This window comes from Papaver somniferum, unplaced genomic scaffold (assembly GCF_003573695.1).
Source record: "Papaver somniferum cultivar HN1 unplaced genomic scaffold, ASM357369v1 unplaced-scaffold_10, whole genome shotgun sequence".
Classification (NCBI taxonomy): Eukaryota; Viridiplantae; Streptophyta; class Magnoliopsida; order Ranunculales; family Papaveraceae; genus Papaver; species Papaver somniferum.
The window spans coordinates 18,631,874-18,652,063 of NW_020618825.1; the positions used below are offsets into that span (position 1 = coordinate 18,631,874).

The 20,190-nt window shown below is 36.3% G+C and overlaps 4 protein-coding genes across 6 annotated transcripts; 3 read left to right on the forward strand and 1 right to left on the reverse strand.

The window, feature by feature from the left end:
• Positions 1-450: 450 nt before the first annotated feature.
• Positions 451-4,948, forward strand: LOC113326657 (probable polygalacturonase). The gene is made up of 5 exons (XM_026574349.1): positions 451-1,263; positions 2,468-2,588; positions 2,980-3,228; positions 3,421-3,574; positions 4,022-4,948. Exons 1-5 carry the CDS (start codon positions 853-855, stop codon positions 4,542-4,544), a joined length of 1,458 nt encoding a protein of 485 aa, XP_026430134.1. The 5' UTR covers positions 451-852; the 3' UTR covers positions 4,545-4,948.
• Positions 4,949-5,228: 280 nt separating this feature from the next.
• LOC113326658 (magnesium transporter MRS2-F-like) lies at positions 5,229-8,495 on the forward strand. 3 transcript variants are annotated; one of them, XR_003348455.1, is made up of 4 exons: positions 5,229-6,400; positions 6,853-6,981; positions 7,285-7,783; positions 7,980-8,495. XR_003348455.1 is itself a non-coding variant. In XM_026574350.1 (4 exons), the coding sequence occupies exons 1-4, from the start codon at positions 5,825-5,827 to the stop codon at positions 8,062-8,064; spliced, it is 942 nt and encodes a 313-aa protein (XP_026430135.1). In that variant the 5' UTR covers positions 5,229-5,824; the 3' UTR covers positions 8,065-8,495. The 3 variants fall into 3 exon arrangements, 2 of the variants coding, with proteins under 2 accessions (XP_026430135.1, XP_026430136.1); XM_026574350.1 differs by having other exon boundaries at positions 7,285-7,436; XM_026574351.1 differs by having other exon boundaries at positions 7,285-7,436; positions 8,161-8,495.
• Positions 8,496-14,419: 5,924 nt separating this feature from the next.
• On the reverse strand, positions 14,420-15,342 carry LOC113326498. The gene is made up of 2 exons (XM_026574217.1): positions 14,754-15,342; positions 14,420-14,616 (listed from the first exon to the last, which is right to left on the reverse strand). The coding sequence occupies exons 1-2, from the start codon at positions 15,340-15,342 to the stop codon at positions 14,420-14,422; spliced, it is 786 nt and encodes a 261-aa protein (XP_026430002.1).
• A 1,683-nt stretch (positions 15,343-17,025) lies between these two features.
• LOC113326781 (protein TIFY 10b-like) lies at positions 17,026-18,036 on the forward strand. The gene has a single exon (XM_026574432.1). It carries the CDS (start codon positions 17,173-17,175, stop codon positions 17,845-17,847), a length of 675 nt encoding a protein of 224 aa, XP_026430217.1. The 5' UTR covers positions 17,026-17,172; the 3' UTR covers positions 17,848-18,036.
• Positions 18,037-20,190: the final 2,154 nt, after the last annotated feature.

Below are 20,190 nucleotides of genomic sequence, written 5' to 3' on the forward strand. Positions count from 1 at the left end.
ATACCCCTCAAAATCTACTTCTTGAAACCCATATTCAATTTTTAAAAATACCCATACCTTCTGAAGTGGACATAATTATCAAAAGTTATTTCCAGAAGCGGGCACAACTTTATACAAGTTGCTGCCAAAAAACTTAACTTTTACCCCTCGAAAATATTTGTACAAGTTTAACCCAAATCAATCTTCCCAGTCTGAATCCTGAACGCTCAAATATTATTTATTTTATTTTATTTTAAGGATATGGAATTTGGTACTGATAAAAAAAAAGAATCGTACTTCAAACTAGTTAGCTGAGTTTTGATCGAAAAAGTTTACTACCGTAATTTATGGAGATTTATTTTATTAAAATTTCCAGAAATCATAATCAAAGTCTAACGAGGGTGTTTCAGTCAATTACACTTTATTAATCACAATCATAATGAATTTTTTCAGTTAAACTCTCTCCGTCTCCCTCTTAACACAAAACCAGTGTCTGTCTTCGCTTTCAGTGTACTCCAAAACCTCCTCTTCCTGATCATGACTTCACTCCCACAACCCCAACTACTAATTTCACCAAACCCTAACTTCTACTTTCCCCAAATTCCCATCTCTTCTTCATCTTCTCATTCTCCAAATTTCCAATTATACAATAACCCCCATCTTCAAATCTTACTTGCAGACATCTACAATTTTCAAAAAAGCTCACTCTTTTCATGAAATTACACTCATATTAAACATGGGTTTCGCTTGAAACAATCAAACTCCAAATCCCTTTGTTTGAATTTTGATTTTCAGTTCAGATTTTGATCAAAATACTCAAATCTCAAAACCCTAGTTAGATTAATTTGGCTGATTTTATATAATTTTAAGATCATGATTGGGAGAATATATGACCAGAGATTAGAATGGAAAAGATGTATACCAGCATTAGTATCATCACACAGAACATTGTTTACAGTCTTATGGATCATGGGTTTTGCTTCATTATTTATTTGGCAAAGGAACCTTCTAGTTGATGGATTATGGGGTTTGAAAGTTGATGCAAAACCAATGCCAATGTTGAGACCATTTGCATTTAATTTGACTGATTTTGGTGGTAAAGGTGATGGAGTTACTGAGAATACCAAAGCGTTCGAGAAGGCGATTATGGAGATTGCGAAGCTGGGGAAGAAAGGTGGTGGGCAACTTAATGTACCACCTGGGGATTGGCTTACGGCGCCGTTTAATCTTACTAGTCATATGACTTTGTTCCTTGCTGAAGGTGCAACTATACTTGGCATTGAGGTGAAATTTCATTCATGTTATTTTATTGTCAATATGCCGATTTTTTTTGAATTGTAGATGTATAATCCCTTTACGGATAGTGTAGATCATTTGTGTGTTGAAAATTAGGTAGTTGTTAACCCATTTAAGACTCCAATTCGAAGTGGTTGCGTGAAGTAACTATTGATACCTTAGAATGTGTAGTTAAGAATTGTATGCAAAAACTTACGAGGAAATGCTTTAAATGCTTCTCATGTTCATGATCTATTTGTGGCGGGTTTTAAATTTTGATTATTCTACTCGGATTTAAGAGGAAAAGCTTTTAATGTTTTGACAATGTCACTAGTTGTTGGAATTTGGTCATGGAGTAGGTAGTGATTATGACTGTTAGTGGGGGGATCTATGAAGAGTTTGATGATTTAAGGAACTTATGTGTATGTCAAAACCACTAGATAAAGTTTTTATCATGTTTTGGAAATCCTAGTCTCAATCCACTATACTGACTTACCTTAACTGGGTTTGATTAGGAAGTTAGCAACCCATTTATGACGTTTATTAGAAGTGGTTGCGTGTAGTAACAAAAGTAACTTGTTATAACCATTGATACTTAGAATGTATGGTCAACAATTGTGTGCAAAAGTTTACGAAAGAAATGTTTTTAATTCTTCTCATGTTCGATATCTATTTGTGGTGGGTTTTCAGTTTTCATTATTCTATTTAGACTAAAGAGGAAAATCTTTGAATGTTTTGACAATGTTGCTAGTTATTGGAATTTAGTCATGGAGTAGGCAGTAATTATGACTGTTAGTGGGGGGATCTAGAGTATAATTATGATGATTTAAGGAAATTATGTGTATCGCAAAACGACTAAAGCAAGTTTTTATGATGTTTTGGTAGAACTTGTCTGTAACTAGTAATCCTTGACTTACCTTTACCGGGTTTGTTGAGATTGGAGTTATGTTTTAACTTTTAGCTTTAGCATCTACTAAAAACAAAGTTAGTTGTTAGGTCTAGACTTTGTTTTGATTGTCTGGTTATTTAGTAACCAAAACTTATTTCGGTCCTGCATACTAGTCCTGTAAATTTAAGTATTTTAGTGCATCCATGTCTACTTTAGGTTATGTTTCTTAATTGTTTCTATTTCTGCAAATAGGTTCATCCATCTTCTTAATAATGAGTGGAGAAGTACATTCATATTAGAGATATTAACTTTCAAATCTGACAGGACGAAGCGTTGTGGCCCCTTATGCCTCCTCTACCATCATATGGAGCTGGGAGAGAGCATGCTGGACCTCGATATGGTAGTCTGATTCACGGTCAGCATCTGAAGGATGTGGTTATTACAGGTATGATGCATTTCTTTTACCTGGTTCCCTTTAGATTGAAGTTTGGCTGACCAAATATTAGGAATGTGAGAAATTAGTGTCTTCGTTCACATATTTGCTTACAAGTACCTTAGCGAGGATTTTAAGCTAGCCATCTAGATTTCCAACTCGTAAACTGGGATCAGTTGTCAGATCTGTGACATCTGTCATATGTGCTGGCCAAACAATTCCCTATCAGTATGATACAATACAAATTATTCATTGTTGATTCTTAACTACATGCTAGCTGTGATGTATGAATGCAGTGCTTAGCCAAAAGATAATTGTTCATTGTTGATTCTTAACTACATGCTAGCTGTGATAACCAGCAATGTTCGACATACTTTGTGAAATTTCCTTCGCTTACCTACAGGTCATAATGGTACCATCAACGGACAAGGTCCGTCTTGGTGGAAAAATTACAAACAAAAGCTTCTCAACTACACAAGGGGACCACTTGTGCAGATACTGTGGTCAAGTGACATCCATATCTCTAACATAACCCTACGTGATTCTCCTTTCTGGACGATCCATCCCTATGACTGCAAGAATGTTTTCATCACAAACGTCACCATCTTAGCTCCTGTCTTTGGTGCTCCAAACACAGACGGGATAGATCCTGGTAATGATGCTTTCATGGAACTTGTACATAACATTGTTTGCTTACTCATTGCTGCTCTAGAAGCTCACTTATTTATTGAGTGCTGAGCAGCAGTGGTTTTAAGAATTTCTTTGGTGCACTGTTTTTTGTTTTTTATTTTGCTTTTCTTCTCTCTCAACCTCTGAATTGAAAATAGTGTTTTCTCATATGCAGATTCATGTGACAATGTGGTGATAGAGGACTGTTACATAAGTGTAGGAGATGACGGAATTGCAATAAAGAGTGGTTGGGATCAGTATGGAGTTGCTTATGGTCGGCCATCTACAAACATTCTCATTCGGAACCTTGTGGTTCGTTCTACAGTAAGGTGAGAGTTAGTCTGCATTATATTCCAGAACTCTGGAACTATCTGGGCATTCATTGTTAGGAACACACTGAGATACATGTCTTGAAGTTTTGTGCCCTGGCTATCCTTGGCTGCTAATTTTCTGTATCACCTCATTGCCCGTGGAAAGAGTTAGTCTAATACAATACTGCATTAAACCTGCAGTACAACTGTGATTCTTCAGTATTTCTCATGGGATTGTTGCGACTTAGACTGCTAGCTCAGCCTTGTTACTGTTTAAGTCCGTTCAAGTCCCCACCAGTGGACATAGTGGAGTGGGTTCTTCTCATGCCATGTTAGAGTTGTCTAGAAATTCAAACTCCTGCGAAGAACCAACATCTAAGGCATATCATGTACTTTTGTTTGACCCTGGATTACTAATCTTTTGTTGAGAAACTGAATCATTTTGTGTAAATTATTATACAACAGTGCTGGGGTATCTATAGGCAGTGAGATGTCTGGTGGAGTTTCAAACATCACAGTGGAAAATGTTGTTGTCTGGAGCTCAAGAAGAGTCATGAGGATCAAGACAGCCGCAGGAAGAGGTGGATACATTCAAAACATCACCTACCGAAACATCACATTTGACAATGTGCGTGTAGGATTTGTGGTCAAGACTGATTACAATGAGCATCCTGATGCAGGGTATGATCCCAAAGCCTATCCAATCCTCGGTAACATAAATTTCATCAATATACATGGTCAGGGAGTACGTGTGCCAGTCCGACTTCATGGAAGTCCAGAAATTCCCTTGAGAAACCTAACATTCCGGGACTTCTCAGTTGGAATATCATACAAGAAAAAACATATCTTCCAGTGTTCATCTGTACAAGGTCGTGTCATTGGTTCAATCATCCCAGCACCATGTGAGAACCTTGACCTATATGATGAGCAAGGGAACTTGATTAAACGCGGTGCACAAAATGTCACTGATATAGACTATGATTTCTGAGGATCTTATGGTGGACTGAATTTTACTCAAGAGGAAGTTGTTCTTTGCCTGAGGCTCTAAATGAGCATCGATATACCAAGCTTCAGTCAATCTCGTGTATGTAGCTACCAAGCAGTAAATATAAGGAGAGAAGCAGATGGGGAGCATTCTGAAGAAGCTCGTTCGCGGTTATCAACAGGTCATCCCCGGTTTCTTTGATGATGATGAAATGTTTGCAGTAGTTTGTGTTAGTAAACCCTTCTATCCAAAAAATTTTGCTTCCGAGAAGAGTTCACGGGTTTCTCTCCATTGAATCAATCAATTGATGTGTAGATGTTAGAATAAACTGCATCCTGAAATGAACAAATCTAAGATTCAAATTTGTAAATGTTTGTCTAATAGAGTTGTCGAGGAGTAGATGTGAAGCATCGAGGGTTCATGGTATTAATGTCTCAGACATCGAACCAGCTCTTTCATTCAATATAAAGCAAGGTATGACCACAACTACTCCTAAAGGTTTATTTTTGGAAAACCCTTTGCATCATACAGGTTGATTGTTTTTTCTGACTCAACTGACTCACCTGCATCTGAATCTGACTCATGTTGTTGTTTTTTGTCTGACTCAACTAACTCGTCAGGATCTGACTCATCTGCATCTAAATTTGATTATTACTCATCTGTCTACAAAATTGATTAGTCTAAATCTGACTCAACTGCATCTGAATCTCATTCATCACATCTGACAAAATGATAGTAAGATTACTGAGAATTCTTAAATCCAGTTAGAGTTAGGTAAAAAATGATACTCAGACTTGAAATACCTTCAACTCGAATGTACGAGCCAACAGTCAGACCTCGAGTTAGACATAAAAACCATTAGAAAATAAAAAATAAATGATCTAATATCTGACTGGACCTTGTGAGATGTCGAGTCAGACCTTGATTCTTGTCACAAGGCTTGGGCTTTTGGACATTACATCCAATCATCCATAAATATAAAAATAAATTTTCTCTATGACCAAGAAGCTCCCGCCAAGAAAACAAATTATAAAAAAGAAAAAATCATTATTCTAAAAAGCAACCGGAATCTTTAATCCCGTGACCGGTAACCGGTTAGAGTCAAACTACATAATAATAACTTCCCCCAAGATCAGATCTCCGTCTTCATTTCTCCACTCCACCAACCACCAAATTCCCCAAAATCCTATCTATAGGAAAAGTAAGAAATCTCTTTGAAACCAGTGAGGATTCAAGAAGAAATCCATCATCACAGAGGAGGCGGAGGAGGTACAACACCATTAATGGCACCACAAACACCACCAACTCCACAGCAAACACCACAACAGCAACTACCGCAACACCAACCAAGAAGAAAAGGAGCTGGAGCTGGAACCAGATCATGGTTAGTAGTATCAAACTCAGGGAAATCACAAGTAGAAGAAATAGGGAAACATCCAATTATGAGAAGAACTGGTTTACCAGCGCGTGATTTAAGATTACTTGATCCAGTTCTTTCACATCCATCAACAATACTTGGTAGAGAAAAATCTATTGTTGTTAATTTGGAACAGATTAAAGCGATTGTTACTGCTACTGAAGTGTTTGTATTGAATTTTAGAGATCCCGTTCTTTATCCTTTTGTTCATGATCTTGAACAAAAGGTTTCTCCTGTTGTGAATGAAGAGGAATCACGAAATGATAATGAGGAACAAAGTTTACGGATGTTTAAGGATTCGTTTCGTAATTCAGGTGATGGTGAGATTGTTGCTAAGGGTTTGTTAGATGTGCGGAAGGCGGGTGGGCCTGTGGTTTTGCCTTTTGAATATAAAGTTCTTGAAGTATGTCTTGAATTTGCTTGTAAGAGTCTTGAAACCGAGGTATATATTTTTTTTTTTTGATTACTTATTGCGCTTCTGTTGATTAAAATGTTTAGGGAAGAAACAAAGCCGTTTGCACTTTTAGGTCCTTGATTTTGTGCTAAATGTAGGACATTTGGTTTAGAGTACTGTTGTTGTAAGCAGTTTTAGATTTTTGGTATCATGCTGAATTCGTATTTTTATTTATTTAGGTTCTGAAATTGCAATTAACCGTCAATTCGACTTGTGCATAATGTGCTCTAGTGTCCCCAAACTCTACTAAATTCATAATGCCTCTCTCTGCTGTTCTACTACTACATTTAGTCTAGATTTAGATGTAGGTAGCTGAATAAGGACCAGTAGGGGAAACCCTTAAACTAGTAAATTTGCCTTCGCAAGTTTTTTTTTTAGTTTATAATTTCTAGAAGTTTGCCATAATCTCTGAATGTTTGTTTCCTTGTTTCTTTGCCCAGACATCCACACTCGAACAAGAAGCATATCCAGCTGTAGATGAGCTGACCTCTAAAATCAGTACGCTTAACCTCCAACGTGCTAGACAAATAAAGAGTCGTCTAGTTGCATTGCTTGGACGTGTGCAGAAGGTGAGTTTTTTTTTTCTATGTTTCATTTCTTTCATTAAATCATGGCATAAAGACTGTCAGATACCATTTTATTTGCGTTTGAGCCTTCAAACAGTGCGGCTGAAGTAATAATGTCGAGCACTTCCTTGAATACGATCTCTGACCACACTTTATGCCTGTCCAGTAGGGGCTAAAATGCAAATTACGATTAGAGTTATACCTGGGCACTTATCCAAAATTTTGCACCATATACGCAAGTTTTTCACATATACCACCGCTTCGGAAATACATTTACTTCTTTTCTAATTCTTTGTCCATTTTCAGGTTAGAGATGAACTTGAAAACTTGCTGGATGATGATATGGATATGGCTGAGATGTATTTGACAGATAAGCTTGTTCATTTGGGGTCCGAAGAAGCTGCTTCACAGGATGATGATGAAATAAACAATGATGAACGTGAGTCTGACAATGAAAGGTAAGTCAATCGGACTCCCCCTATCTCAATTAAGTAATGTGTATCCACACTGCTATATTACCAATATTCTTAACACGTCTGGTTTCTAATTGGTGACATCCTGTAATTGAGCATGAATTCAATTACATTCGGGTATCAAGTCATGCCAGGTCCTTGCCTTCATGGTTATTGAGGAGATCCTAGGTCCAAGTCCCCCTAGTCCAGATGTCTAATTATCCCTTGATAGGGGGACTTTCGTTAGTTGCATTGAGTGGTACTTTCGTTAGTTGCATTGTAATGTATGTCATTGCCATCTTCTGCCGTAAGGAAAGAGGGCTTCTGGGGTAAACAGATGGATTCAACTAGAGGTACGTATGCCTCTCTTCTAATTTCAGCTCTCAGGAACTCAGTAACTGTCTAGGCATTCATTGTTAGAAACACACTGATAGACATTTCCTGAAGTCTTTTCGCCCTTGGTCCTTTGGCTGCTAGTTTTTTGTTTTGCCTCATTGCCAGCGAAAAGGGTTGGTCTAAATGTCTATAATGCAGTTTTGCATTAAACAGGCATCATGTGGTTGTGGTCCTGTGGAGGCTTAAACAGCTAGCTCAGCCATCCTTGTTACCATTTAAGACGGTTGCCCACCAGTGACATTGTGAACTGGGGTTTTCTCGAACTATGTTAGAATTGAGTCTACAGGCACATCGAAGGCTTGTAATTTTACAACAGTTCCAGGATTATCTACAGGATGTGAGGTGTCTGGTGGAGTTTGAAACGTGACAGTGGAAAATGTTGTTGTGTGGGATCCAAGACGAACCATGAGGCAAGAACGCTGCAGGAAGAGGTGAATGCATTCAAAATTATCACCTACTGAAACATCACATTCGACAACGTGCAGGTAGGATTTGTGGTCAAGATTGATTACAATGAGCATCCTGATGCAATTCATAAATTACATCAATATGTGTGCCAGTCCGACTTCAAGGAAGAGGTCAAGGGGTTTTCTCCATAATACTTGTTGTAAGCTTATTAGGGAACCCAAAAATGTTATCTTCTTTGAATCAATCAATTGATTTTGTAGATGTTGACTGTTTTTTAGTGTTAATATTTGTTTAATCATTCAACTTAGACCAAGTTAATCACAATTAAGTGCATGAGCACTTAGTAGACCAACTGTGTTTTTGACATTTGACGAGAGAGCTGGTGTCTCTGGCTTCAGTCATTTGAGTTGACTTGGACTTCTTTAGTTTGACATTTTGAAGCGATGGTTGGAAGTTGTGACTTTGAGGTGTACAAGTAGTCTTCTTCTGGAAGTATGAACTCAATGGCAGCTAAGGGGGTTACCCAATTTCATTGGGATTATGAGTCACCAATCCTCACCACCCTTTCATTATGTTGGGTTTGGTAATTTCTCGTGAAATTTGGTAATCTCGTGTAACAGCCTTGTTAAACTCTCTGCCGAATCATTTTTGAGCAAATAATTCTTATGCCGTGCGGTAGTCCTGGTAATTCCGTGATTATAATCAGACAATATTAACAAAAAGTGCTCATTAAGGATGTAAGAAAAGTTTTGACATTTTGGAGGGCTGCTTGTCAATCTTGTGATCATATGGATATACCACCAGCAAACTGCAACGTTAAGTCAATTGATAGAAGCATTCTTTGATGATACACATTACCAATTTTAATTTGGGGCCTTAAAAATTTCGCATTTAACATTTCAACCGAAATACATGAACCTCAATTTCCTATTTGGATTCATAGTAAACTGCCGTTCTGCCTACAAATCTAGGTTGTTGTTTTTTTCTTCTTCCAGTGTAGTGAATGTGTTCAATTGCAGACACCACCACATAAATGCAAGTAGCTGAATGAATCCATCTATATCTGATCTTGACAAAAGAAACTTGAACAAAATAATATCCAAAAACATTGAATAGTTGTTTCTCTATTTGTCAGAAAAATTATGAATTGCTAGAAAACAAAATTAGGACTGTGATAATGTGTAGGATTCTTATCCATTCACTATTGTATGTGATCGATTTCACTTTTCCTCCTCAGCACTAATGTTTGCCAAACAAGAACTTGTTTGCAACGGTTAACTCTGTGACAACCGTTGAGAACTACTTTGTAACGGTTACATACTTTAAGAACTACTTTGTCACACTTAAGCGTTCAAAACCGTTGTAAAGGCCTATAAACCATCGTTTTCACAGGCGTTTTAAGAACTTTTCATCGGCTGACATTTCCATCGATATTTTTATGCTGATATACCTCCTTTTATCTTTTCGGTAACTTCGTACTCAAGAATCGGATGCCAACACCGACAACTCAAAGAAAATGGCAAAAAGCAAAACACGTAAAATGGGTGTTTTTTTTTTTCTCAGGGGAAAGTGATGAGGAATATGTGCTAACCGCAAAACCACTAACTAAAGAGATAAATTATTAACAATGACCTAAGATTTCACGTGGATATAAGAAACCTCATGACTCATGCAAACAAGAGCACTAACCAACCACTCTTTCATCGGCATCTTCATTTATAAAGAAAATCAAACTCTCTTTATAAAACAATCTTTTCATTTTTCCTTTTCTAGTTCTCTTTTCGATTCATGAAACGTGCTTCTTGGGGTTTCAGACATCATCATCATACCCAACCAACCTAACACGTTGTTGTAGGTAGCTAGCATGTTCATTGACTCTTTTATGACGAAAACTATATGATTAATTTGTAATCATAAAAAGTTGTAGAAAATTATACTGTCTAATATTATGATTTGGGTTTTGTGATCGTGATTGAGAAAAATAAAGAATTACAACCACATATTGCATTTGGTGGGAGATTATTGTAATGGAAGAGACGTGCGGAAACTGTTTTGAGGAAGACTTTCGTGTCAAGGAAAAACATACCGTTGTTAGCTTGCTAGCTACATGTGTGAGTATAAAAGAAGTTGGACTTTGTCATTAAAGATTGGTTGATATGGTTTGATGACCAACCGGCTGCATTTGGAGAAATCATCCATACTTTCTTTTTGAATTCCTCCACTCCGGTCAAGAGCATCTCAAAAGTTCTCGTATAAAGCATTGGTCGTAATATGTAATATGGTTTTAAGTTGTCGGTGAATACTACAATTTGATGGAGTTTAGCCTTTTCTTTTCTTTTCTTTTTTTGTATCCGCAAAAGATTTCAAAACTTCTTTTAGTGAAAATTTTCGGTACCTATAAAATGTATACACATCTTGCTAATAATCTGGCATAGAGGCACAGAAATGGACCATTTGTTACGGTAACTACAACTACCATGGGGAGGTGGTTTGTGTGATCCGGTATAACCCGCTGAACTCAACCCATGAGGGGTTTAAAGTTTTGGATTTGTCATATACAAGCAGGCCACTCATAAACTCCACTTGACTCTTCCGGCCGCTGCCGGCATAGTTGTCTTGCACAATATCTAAACCAGAACGTGTTCTCAACTATCTAAAGTCTAAATCAATAAAATTGTTACCGACGGAAAATGCTGTCATAAATAACCGAAGCTGCTACACTTTCCCATTCCTTTCCCCCATCCCCTTCACCCATTAGGTGGCAACGATCTTAATCCTTGATCCCTTAGATTGGAGTTAACAGGGACTCTTTTGTGTACATCACACCACTATCTGTTTGACACCTAATGGGAGAAAGAGGTTGGGGATGGGTAGCATTTTCGATAAATAACAGAATCGTCGTTGAGAAAGTGTTATTATCTTCACGTGTATAAAACACGTTGGTGTTTTTCGGTGCACATGGTTTTTTAACGTCTATGATAGTTGTTCACTCACTCTCAAGTAGGATGAACTCGGGATTCTCGCCCGATTGTTTATTTATTTATTAAATTTATTTTCTGTGATTTTTAACTTGTCTGACTTGGAAAATTGTTTTCTTATTTGTTTGAAAATAAAATATTGAATTTAGTCGTAACGTGATTACCTGTAATAACGTGTTTGGGACCACTCTGCGTGTCTTGGCTTTCTTTGTGGATCGGGGTAAGTAACGTCGTTAAGATTAACGATAGCAACTTTTGACCTTTTTGTTATGCCCACGAGCAATGCTGCATTTTTTTACCGCTTAGAAAAGGTTTATCTCGTTCAGGTAGAAATTTGGTCGTTTATACCCTGCAGTATTTTACAAGAGAAATTTACGTGGATGGCCGATGGGGATTTGAGTTCGAAGCAAAATATAAGTCCAAGGTTTAAGATATTGTACATATTACCCTAATTTTATGAGAAGATCTGCTTTTTTCTGGAAAAAACTATATCAAAATGGTTCCATTATAATACTAAAACTATTCTTTTTTATTTAAGAAGGGCAAAATATATTAAAAAGCATGAATACCACAAGAAGTGGCAGTCACGAAAAAAAAAGAGTTACAGAGTTGCTATAAATAGCAAAGGGAACCAAAACTGGAAATAAAACGAATTCAAATTTTGAATGCCTCCCAGGTTACTGCAATCCTATAACACCTTCCCAATTGAACAACAAACTATTTAGGGAGATGTTATGAAAGATCTTTGTACCTATGGACCAGTCAAAAACAAACATTTGACTTCACACAAGAGCTGGTTAAAATTCTTACACTTTCCTTGAAAGAGTCTTCCATTCCTTTCATTACAGACAACCCACCAAATTGCAAATGAGATCATGCTCCACAGCTTATTCTTCATGGAATTGCCTTTCTTCTTGTTCCATCCCCACATAGTTGCTTTTACATTCTTTCTGAAAACCCAAACTAGCTTGAAACTGTTGAAGAAAAAGTTCCAAAGTTTCCTTGTCTCCTCACAATGTAAAAATAAGTGTGAATTGGACTCAACATCCTTCTTGCACATAATGCAGCCATTTATCAAAATAGAATAATGTTATGTATCTAGTGTTGGGGCAGAATTATAACATAAGTTCCAAGTAAAAAAGATTACTTTTTGTGGAACTCTAGGATTCCATAAGTTTTTGTGTGGAAATGATAAAACCTGCAAACTCAATAGCATAATAACAAGATTTTACTGAGAAATTATTACCAGCATTCCAAGCTAGGAAATCATCTCTAGAAACAGCTATAGTTGGAGTATTGAGTTGGCCCAATAAGTTTGCAACCATTCCCACTTCATCTTCCTTGAGATTTCTGTAGAAGTTGAAATCTCATGCAGTGATATTGTCATAGAACTTAATCATGTCTCTTATGACAGCAGATTTATTTCTTAAAATTGTGTAAAGTGGGGGATATAAGCTAGCAAGTGAATGCTCCCATATCCACACATCATCCCAAAATGAGCATCTATTACCACTTTGAATATGCACAGTAGAATGTTGTTGACTAATGCTCTTAGATTTTAGGATTCTTGCCCACAAACTCTTACCCACTGATGATTTAAAATCACTTGGTAAAAGAGTATTTTCAGAGCCACCAAATTTTTGGTTTATAATAGATCTCCAGAAGGACTTCCTCTCTGTATTATACCTCCAAATCCATTTAGCATGTAAAGCTCTATTTATGAGTCTCAACATTTTTACTCCAACTCCACCTCTTTGCTTAGATAGATTTACCTTGTTCCAACCTACCCAACCTCTTTTCTTGTCACCCCCCCAAAGAAAACATCTCATAATCTTGTATAATTGTTTTTCCACGGAAGAAAGAATTTGAAAGGGAGATAGATAATAAATTGGTAAACTGCAGAGCACATGCTTGATAAGCATCAACCTTCCACCCTTTGAGAGATATCTTCTCTGCCAATTACTCAACCTTTGCTGAAATTTCTTAATGATCACCTCCCACACAGTCACTGACTTTGATTTACTTCCTAAAGGAATTCCCAAGTAGTTTAGAGGAAATTGCACTTTTTGACATCCAAAAATCAAAGCACAAGAATCAACAAATTGTGCATTTCCAACAACCACCAGTGCACTCTTCTTGTAGTTTACTTTCAATCCAGATATCATTTCAAAAGCTATTAAAATATTCTTGAGGTTTGTAATCTGCTCTTCACTTTCATCTAAAAACATAATTAGATAATCAGCAAACTGTAAATGTTGTATAGAGTCTCCATTTGCAGATGGTTTGAAACCTTGAATGAGATTCAAATTTGCAGGTCTTTGTATCATTAATCAAAGAACTTCAACCACCAAAATAAATAAGAAAGGTGACAATGGGTCACCTTGTCTTACCCCTTTACTGCTTCTGAACAACTCAGAACATGAACCATTCAAAGAAATAGAGAGTCTGACATTTGTAATACACCAATGAATCCATTTCCTCCAAAAATTCCCAAAGCCGAACTTTGACATTGTGTAATATAAGCAATTCCAATTTATATTGTCAAATGCTTTTTGAAAATCCACTTTGACCACTAAACCAGTAGTATTAGATCTTTCTCTTGCATCTATGAATTCAGAGGCAATTAAGATTCTTCATATAATCTGCTTTTCATCTATGAATGCACCTTGAAATTTAAAAATTATAGTTGGTATTACAATTTTCATTCTTTCATCTATGCATTGAGACAACACTTTCATACTTTGGCAGAAGAATAATATTTGTACAGTTTAGCCTCCAATCTAACCTACCAATAGAGTGAAATTCATTAAAGACATTCATTAGCTCTGATTTAATGATATCCCATGTAGCCTTAAAGAATTCCATTGTGTACCCATCAGGACCTAGTGATTTGTTTAAACCAAAACACTTAACCACATTACAAACTTCATCTTCAGTAAAGGGTCTCTCTAGCATGATGCTATTCTGCACACTCAAAGAAGGAATGACTAAGTATTTAAAAGTTGGCCTTAGAGGATATTGTTCTGTGAATAAATCACTGTAGAATCTCTTTGCCTCAGCATTAATAGTATCCTTATCATGACACATAGTATCATTTACGACAAAAGATGTAATGCCATTTGCTCTATACCTGCAGGAAGCATTTTTATGAATTTTTTTTGAATTCCTTTCACCATCCATGAACCATTGGCCCTTTGATCTTGCATGTCATTTCCTTGCAAGATTTGGAGAAGCAGTTTTATGTTGTAATCTGAAATTCTCTCTTTCAGCAAATTCATCTTGTGATAACCCATTTATTTCTTCTAAACTGTCCATCACATCAATAAGGTTTTCCAATCTATCCTGTTCAGCCTGTAATGAGCCAAAATTTTCTCTACTCAACTTTTTGATGAAAATTTTTAAACCTTGTAATTTTTGTGCCAAAATAAAACTTGGCTTGTCACTAAAAGTTAAATTATTCCACCAATCCTCAAACTATTTTAAAAATCAGGATGAGATAAGAAATAGTTCTAAAATCTAAAAGGATATTTGAAAGAAGTACCTCCATAGCAACTCAAAAGGATGGGAGCATGATCTGAAATTGGTCTCTTGAGTCTAGTTTGGACAAGGCCTGGACATCTATCCTCCCATTCCGTTGACATGAAAAATCTATCTATTCTTTGGAGAAGTGGAGAAGATTGAGAGTTTGTCCAATTAAATCTTCCTCCTTCCACTGGAATATCCAACAAATTTTGAGAATTTATGAAATGTCTGAATTTTTTTCTGTTTCTCTTGTTACCACCAACTCTATTTCTATCAGCTTGACACAGAATAACATTCCAGTCACCACCAATACACCAAGGCTCAAATATAATTGCTCTAATGTCTGCCAATTCCTGCCAAAATTGAGCATAATCCGCTGGATCAGAAGCTCCATAAACTGAAGTAAAAGGCCAAATAAAACCATCTTTGGTGTTTCTGAATCTCATTGATAAAGAGAAATCACCTAAAAGAACTTCCTCCATGATTACATGACCACCATTCCACATAGTTATGATACCTCCAGAACTACCTTGAGAAGGAATGGAAGCATACTCACAATTGTTATTACCCCTTAAAGATCTTATAAGAGCTTTATCTACATTTTCCATTTTGGATTCTTGGATAGTGTAAAAAAAGAAAAAAGAACAATGGCGAAAAGGATCTCCACTAACCAATAAATCCTGGACCCATCGGGAAAGATCAAAAAATCCGTCCTTGACGACGGAGAAGTTCAGTATAGCACACTCCTAAAATGAATCAACCTTTAGAGATTGAATCGATTAGAAGGCTGAGATCCATAAAAACGAAAAAAAATCGCCATGAAAGAGAACGTCCGAGAATTTCTCCGATGCGAATTCAAAAATGAAAAAAAACAATGGCAAAAAGGATCTCCACTAACCAACCATAATACTAGAACTATTCTCTGGATCTTTGGATTACTTGGTACTTTTATTGGTATTTCGGTATTTCTTTTTACGAATTACTCTTAATTAATACATTTTCATTGTATTTTGAACTTTGATATTATTTTCTTGGAGTCGATGTGTTAAATTGAGTTACCAGACCATGTTTCTAGCTTATCGAAAATAACAAGAATCAAATATATTGGAACCACAACAAATAATACGTAGCTCAAAATCTCTCACAACCTTATGTTATGGAAGAGATCAGGAATACAATCATTTAAAATCATATACTCCCTCTGTCCTAAAATTTCTGTCCTCTATTCTATTTTCGTCTGTCCTAAAATACTGGCCAGCTTCTGTTTATAGTCATATTTTTTAGTCAAACTCTCAAATATATCCTTCAACTTTTTATAATTATAAAATTATTTTTAATTATAACCAACCAAAAATCTTAAATGATATTTTCCTCAATAAGAAACAAATCTACAAAATCAATCCATAAATACTTTTATTTTTGTCTTCTATTTAAACGTCTTAAATGATACCTTCCTCAACAGGAAAAAAAATTACTAAGTCAATCCATAAATATTTTAAATTTTATCTTTTATTTAAACATTTCTATAAATAATAAAATTACCAAATATACATTTTTTTTTACATGGTCTATATACCACTTTTAATTTTAGTAATAACATAGCATTTAATAGGGATAGTTCTGTACACTCCTCCGGTCTCCTTAATATCTTGACTTAGTCAAAGCAGACTAACAATTTAGGACGGAAGGAGTATTCATTTGCCTGTTTTCAAAGTCCATAGTCATTTTCTTGGTGATTCACTCAGAAAAGAATTGGAATTACAACCACAATTAAATATACATGATAATAACTACATGGGTTTACCAAAATTCCACAAAAAGTATCAATGAGAAGGAAAAACTAGTTTTTTCATGTAAAATTTGATAACCCTATGGAATTTAATAGTCTCGCATTTTATCCATTGGCACTTGTCAAATGCAAAAGCTATTTGTTCGGCAACTTTTTACCATTGGCACTTGTACGGAAACATTTTACCATTGACAGTTGTAATTTGGAAAACACTAACGGTGATGGAGTGGTATAACATTGTAAAATACATGATCATATAATATAATATCTAGGTAGCTATAGTGAGCTAGGCTGGCATGTTCAAGACCTATTATCGCATTTTATCCCTTTCTTTACTTGGACCCTTCCTCTACGCCTACTTGCAAAGTTGCAATACTGTCGACCCCCACCATGCACCGATTCACTTTCTAAAGCAAGAAACACATGTATCAATTCACACACACACAAACACAAGCAACAACCTTTATCATCACCACCACCTTCTATATAAATATAAAGAGACCTCAATCGATACTTCACACAGCTTCATAACAAACAACAACAAGAAGAATATTACTAGCTAAAAGAAAAAGAGGAAGAAGAAGAACAACAACAAAAGCTGCTTCAATTGTTAGATCTTTTACGAGATAATAATCCGATTCAATCAAATATGTCGAGTTTATCGCAGCAAGAAAGGATGATGAGATCGAAGAATTTCTCTCAAACATGTAATCTGTTGAGTCAATATATGAAAGAAAACAAAGGTAGTTTTGGTCCAACAGCTATGAACTTATCATCATCATCACCAGCACCAGCTCCTGTAATGGGTGTTCCGTCGCCACTATTTTACAACCGTGAAGTCAATCAATCCATGGATTTATTCCCACAACGTACCGGTTTTGGTCCTTCTACAACATCGACGGAAACAAAGAAGCCTGAAGCCGCACAAATGACAATATTTTACGGTGGTAAGGTACTAGTTTTCGACAACTTACCGGTGGAAAAGGCAAAAGAAGTTATGAATTTTGCCAAGAATTTCTCTCCTGTTACGAGTAATTCCGTTGTTGCTAGCAAAGACGTATTGCCGCCGAGACCAGTACAACAACCACAGCAGCAAGTACAACAAAAACAGTTTGGAGATTTGCCCATTGCAAGAAAAGCATCACTTCATCGGTTCCTAGAGAAGAGAAAAGACAGAATTAATGCTAAAGCGCCATATCAAGTTACCGGTTCTCCGGCAACAAAATCCGGCAAAACTCAGGCGAACAAGATTGATGAAAGCAAGTCATGGCTGGGTTTGGCTTCCCAGACGGGACAACAATGGGGCTTAGCATACCAATTATAAGACTCCGGCGAGCTTCACCGATTAATTTACACGAGCTTTTAATTATTCATTGTATTAATTCCTTGGATCCTAACAAAAATAATAATTAGCTAGTGAAATCAAATTTACAGAAGAATCATTGCTTTTTAAGAAATGTAATTCATATAATTTTCAATTTGAAGAATCAAATTTTACAATCTTTTTCTCTTATTATCACTTGTCTTGGGCATTATCCAAATTCATTCTCTAAAAGGCGACAGTTTTTTACATAACTGTGGCAAATACATAAACGTAACGATAAAATGGGGAAATAAGCGACCGTAAAAAGATGCTTCATCCTCGCAGGTGAGATACTCGTATGTAAAAGTTTACGCGTTGAAAATGTGTGGAGTTATGCTCATCCACAATGTATGTGGGGTGAACAACTAAGTCAGATTCCCCCAACACAAGTGGTCTACTCGTAATCTATATTCAATCTTTGGTCTATGGACGTTGTATTCGTGATGGGTGTGGGTGGAGCCAAGATAGTTGATGATGGGTAAAAAAGAACATCATTTGTAAATAGCAAGAATGTAACTGGATTCATCCTGCCTTAAACTTAAAAAAGAGCGAGGATGAAACTGGATGCATCCTGATATAAATTAAAAATAAAAAAAAAATATTTGAAAATGGGTAGGATGAAATTGTTTACATCCTGACTATTTTTACATTCTCGTCCATTTAAACAGTAGTATCAAATTTACATATTTTTTTCACCCAAAAATTGTTGATTTTGGTCTTTTAAACCAATTTTGTGTTTGTACAAGAGCATACAAGTAATAACACATCAATTGGTATCAGGTAGAATTTAAAAGGATTTGAAGAGCTTATCGCTAAGCTGAAACAATTAAAATATAAGAATCCGATTTCTGGCTAACTGGACTAAGCTCTTATTAGTTGGTGTAATATTTTGCCACCAATCTTAAGCTACAATGCTTTTCCAACTTTCTACTTAAAATTGCTTATCTTATTTAAAACTAGACACGGCATTATTTTGAATTATTTTGACACTAGCTAGTTATTTGGCATGGAGATTTCACATCTTTTATACTTTCAGTGAGATGTCAGCTCAGTCTATCACCCTTTTAAATAGGTAAAGAACTCCGATTTTATACACTCTTCTCTGCGAAGATCAGTACTCATTAAAACCTTCCTAATTCCTACCTCTAACCATCTTATGCAAATATAATTGTTTTTTGCACACATATATAAACAGATTAACCGAATCGCCAAGAATTTTTCCTGAGACATGACTCATCTGTTAAAAGAATTCATCCTCTAGGATGGAACAAGCTAAAAAAACCGATACTAAAAGGAGGTCTTGGCATTAGAAAAGGCAGTTACGACAATAGATCCTTACTCATGAAAATAATTTGGAGCATTCATGATCAACCTAATTCCATCTGCTCCAGATTATAAAACGAAAAATACCTACAAAACCAACCTATCTTCCGAGAAAACACACCCATTCCTTCCTCTGCCAGCCCAGAATGGAAACAAATGGCATCCCTAATACCAATCTTCCAAAACTTCACTTTCCACCATATCGAAAACGGTTTAGACACCCCTATCCAAGCTAACTGGATCCCTGAATTTCAAAACCTTGACCCGAACCAATGCTACCCGATCCGATCAGTAGTTGATCTCATCGACCCACTTACCCATAACTGGAATCACTCTCAGATGATTAATCTCCCCCCATGATGCTATCCAACACATCATAAATATCCACCTTCCCCTAAATAGGCCTCCAGATACTTTACTTTCGCCACACTCAAAATCCGAAAAATACAGCACAACCTCCGGATACAACTGCCTAATCCAACAGGATACCCATTACCACATCGACCCCTACCACCGACCAAATTCCTTTGGACCTTACCATGGCCACCAATAATCCATCTTTTCTTGTGGAAAGCTATAAATGAAGGTCTTCTCACCTTCACCATCTCACATGGCATAAACCTCACAGACTCCAACCTATGCCCCAGATGCAACATGGATCCAGAAACGGACGAACATATCCTTCTTCACTGCCCAATAGCAGTTATCGCCTGGAACAACCTCTTATCTCACCTATCCACAAACCAAACCTAAAACAATATCCCTAATATAGTATTAAATTCTCAGACAACCATTTCACAAATTCTACAAGGCTCTAACAATGTCACTTCTATCTCGGCATTCTGTTTTCTATTCTGGAATCTATAGACGTCTTGAAATGATCTAGTTTTCAAAAAACACCTTACCCCCTAGACCAAATAGTGGCACAAATATTGAGACAACAACATGAATTTGATTTGGAAAAAATATTCCCCAATAATC

Coding starts and splice junctions, on each gene's coding strand:
- LOC113326657 (XM_026574349.1), top strand. CDS start 853: ATGATTGGGAGAATATATGACCAGAGATTAGAATGGAAAAGATGTATA. Junction 1,264..2,467: donor CAACTATACTTGGCATTGAG/GTGAAATTTCAT, acceptor CAAATCTGACAG/GACGAAGCGTTGTGGCCCCT. Junction 2,589..2,979: donor GAAGGATGTGGTTATTACAG/GTATGATGCATT, acceptor GCTTACCTACAG/GTCATAATGGTACCATCAAC.
- LOC113326658 (XM_026574350.1), top strand. CDS start 5,825: ATGGCACCACAAACACCACCAACTCCACAGCAAACACCACAACAGCAA. Junction 6,401..6,852: donor GTAAGAGTCTTGAAACCGAG/GTATATATTTTT, acceptor TTCTTTGCCCAG/ACATCCACACTCGAACAAGA. Junction 6,982..7,284: donor TGCTTGGACGTGTGCAGAAG/GTGAGTTTTTTT, acceptor GTCCATTTTCAG/GTTAGAGATGAACTTGAAAA.
- LOC113326498 (XM_026574217.1), bottom strand. CDS start 15,342: ATGGAAAATGTAGATAAAGCTCTTATAAGATCTTTAAGGGGTAATAAC. Junction 14,617..14,753: donor CCTTTTGAGTTGCTATGGAG/GTACTTCTTTCA, acceptor AAAAATTACAAG/GTTTAAAAATTTTCATCAAA.
- LOC113326781 (XM_026574432.1), top strand. CDS start 17,173: ATGTCGAGTTTATCGCAGCAAGAAAGGATGATGAGATCGAAGAATTTC.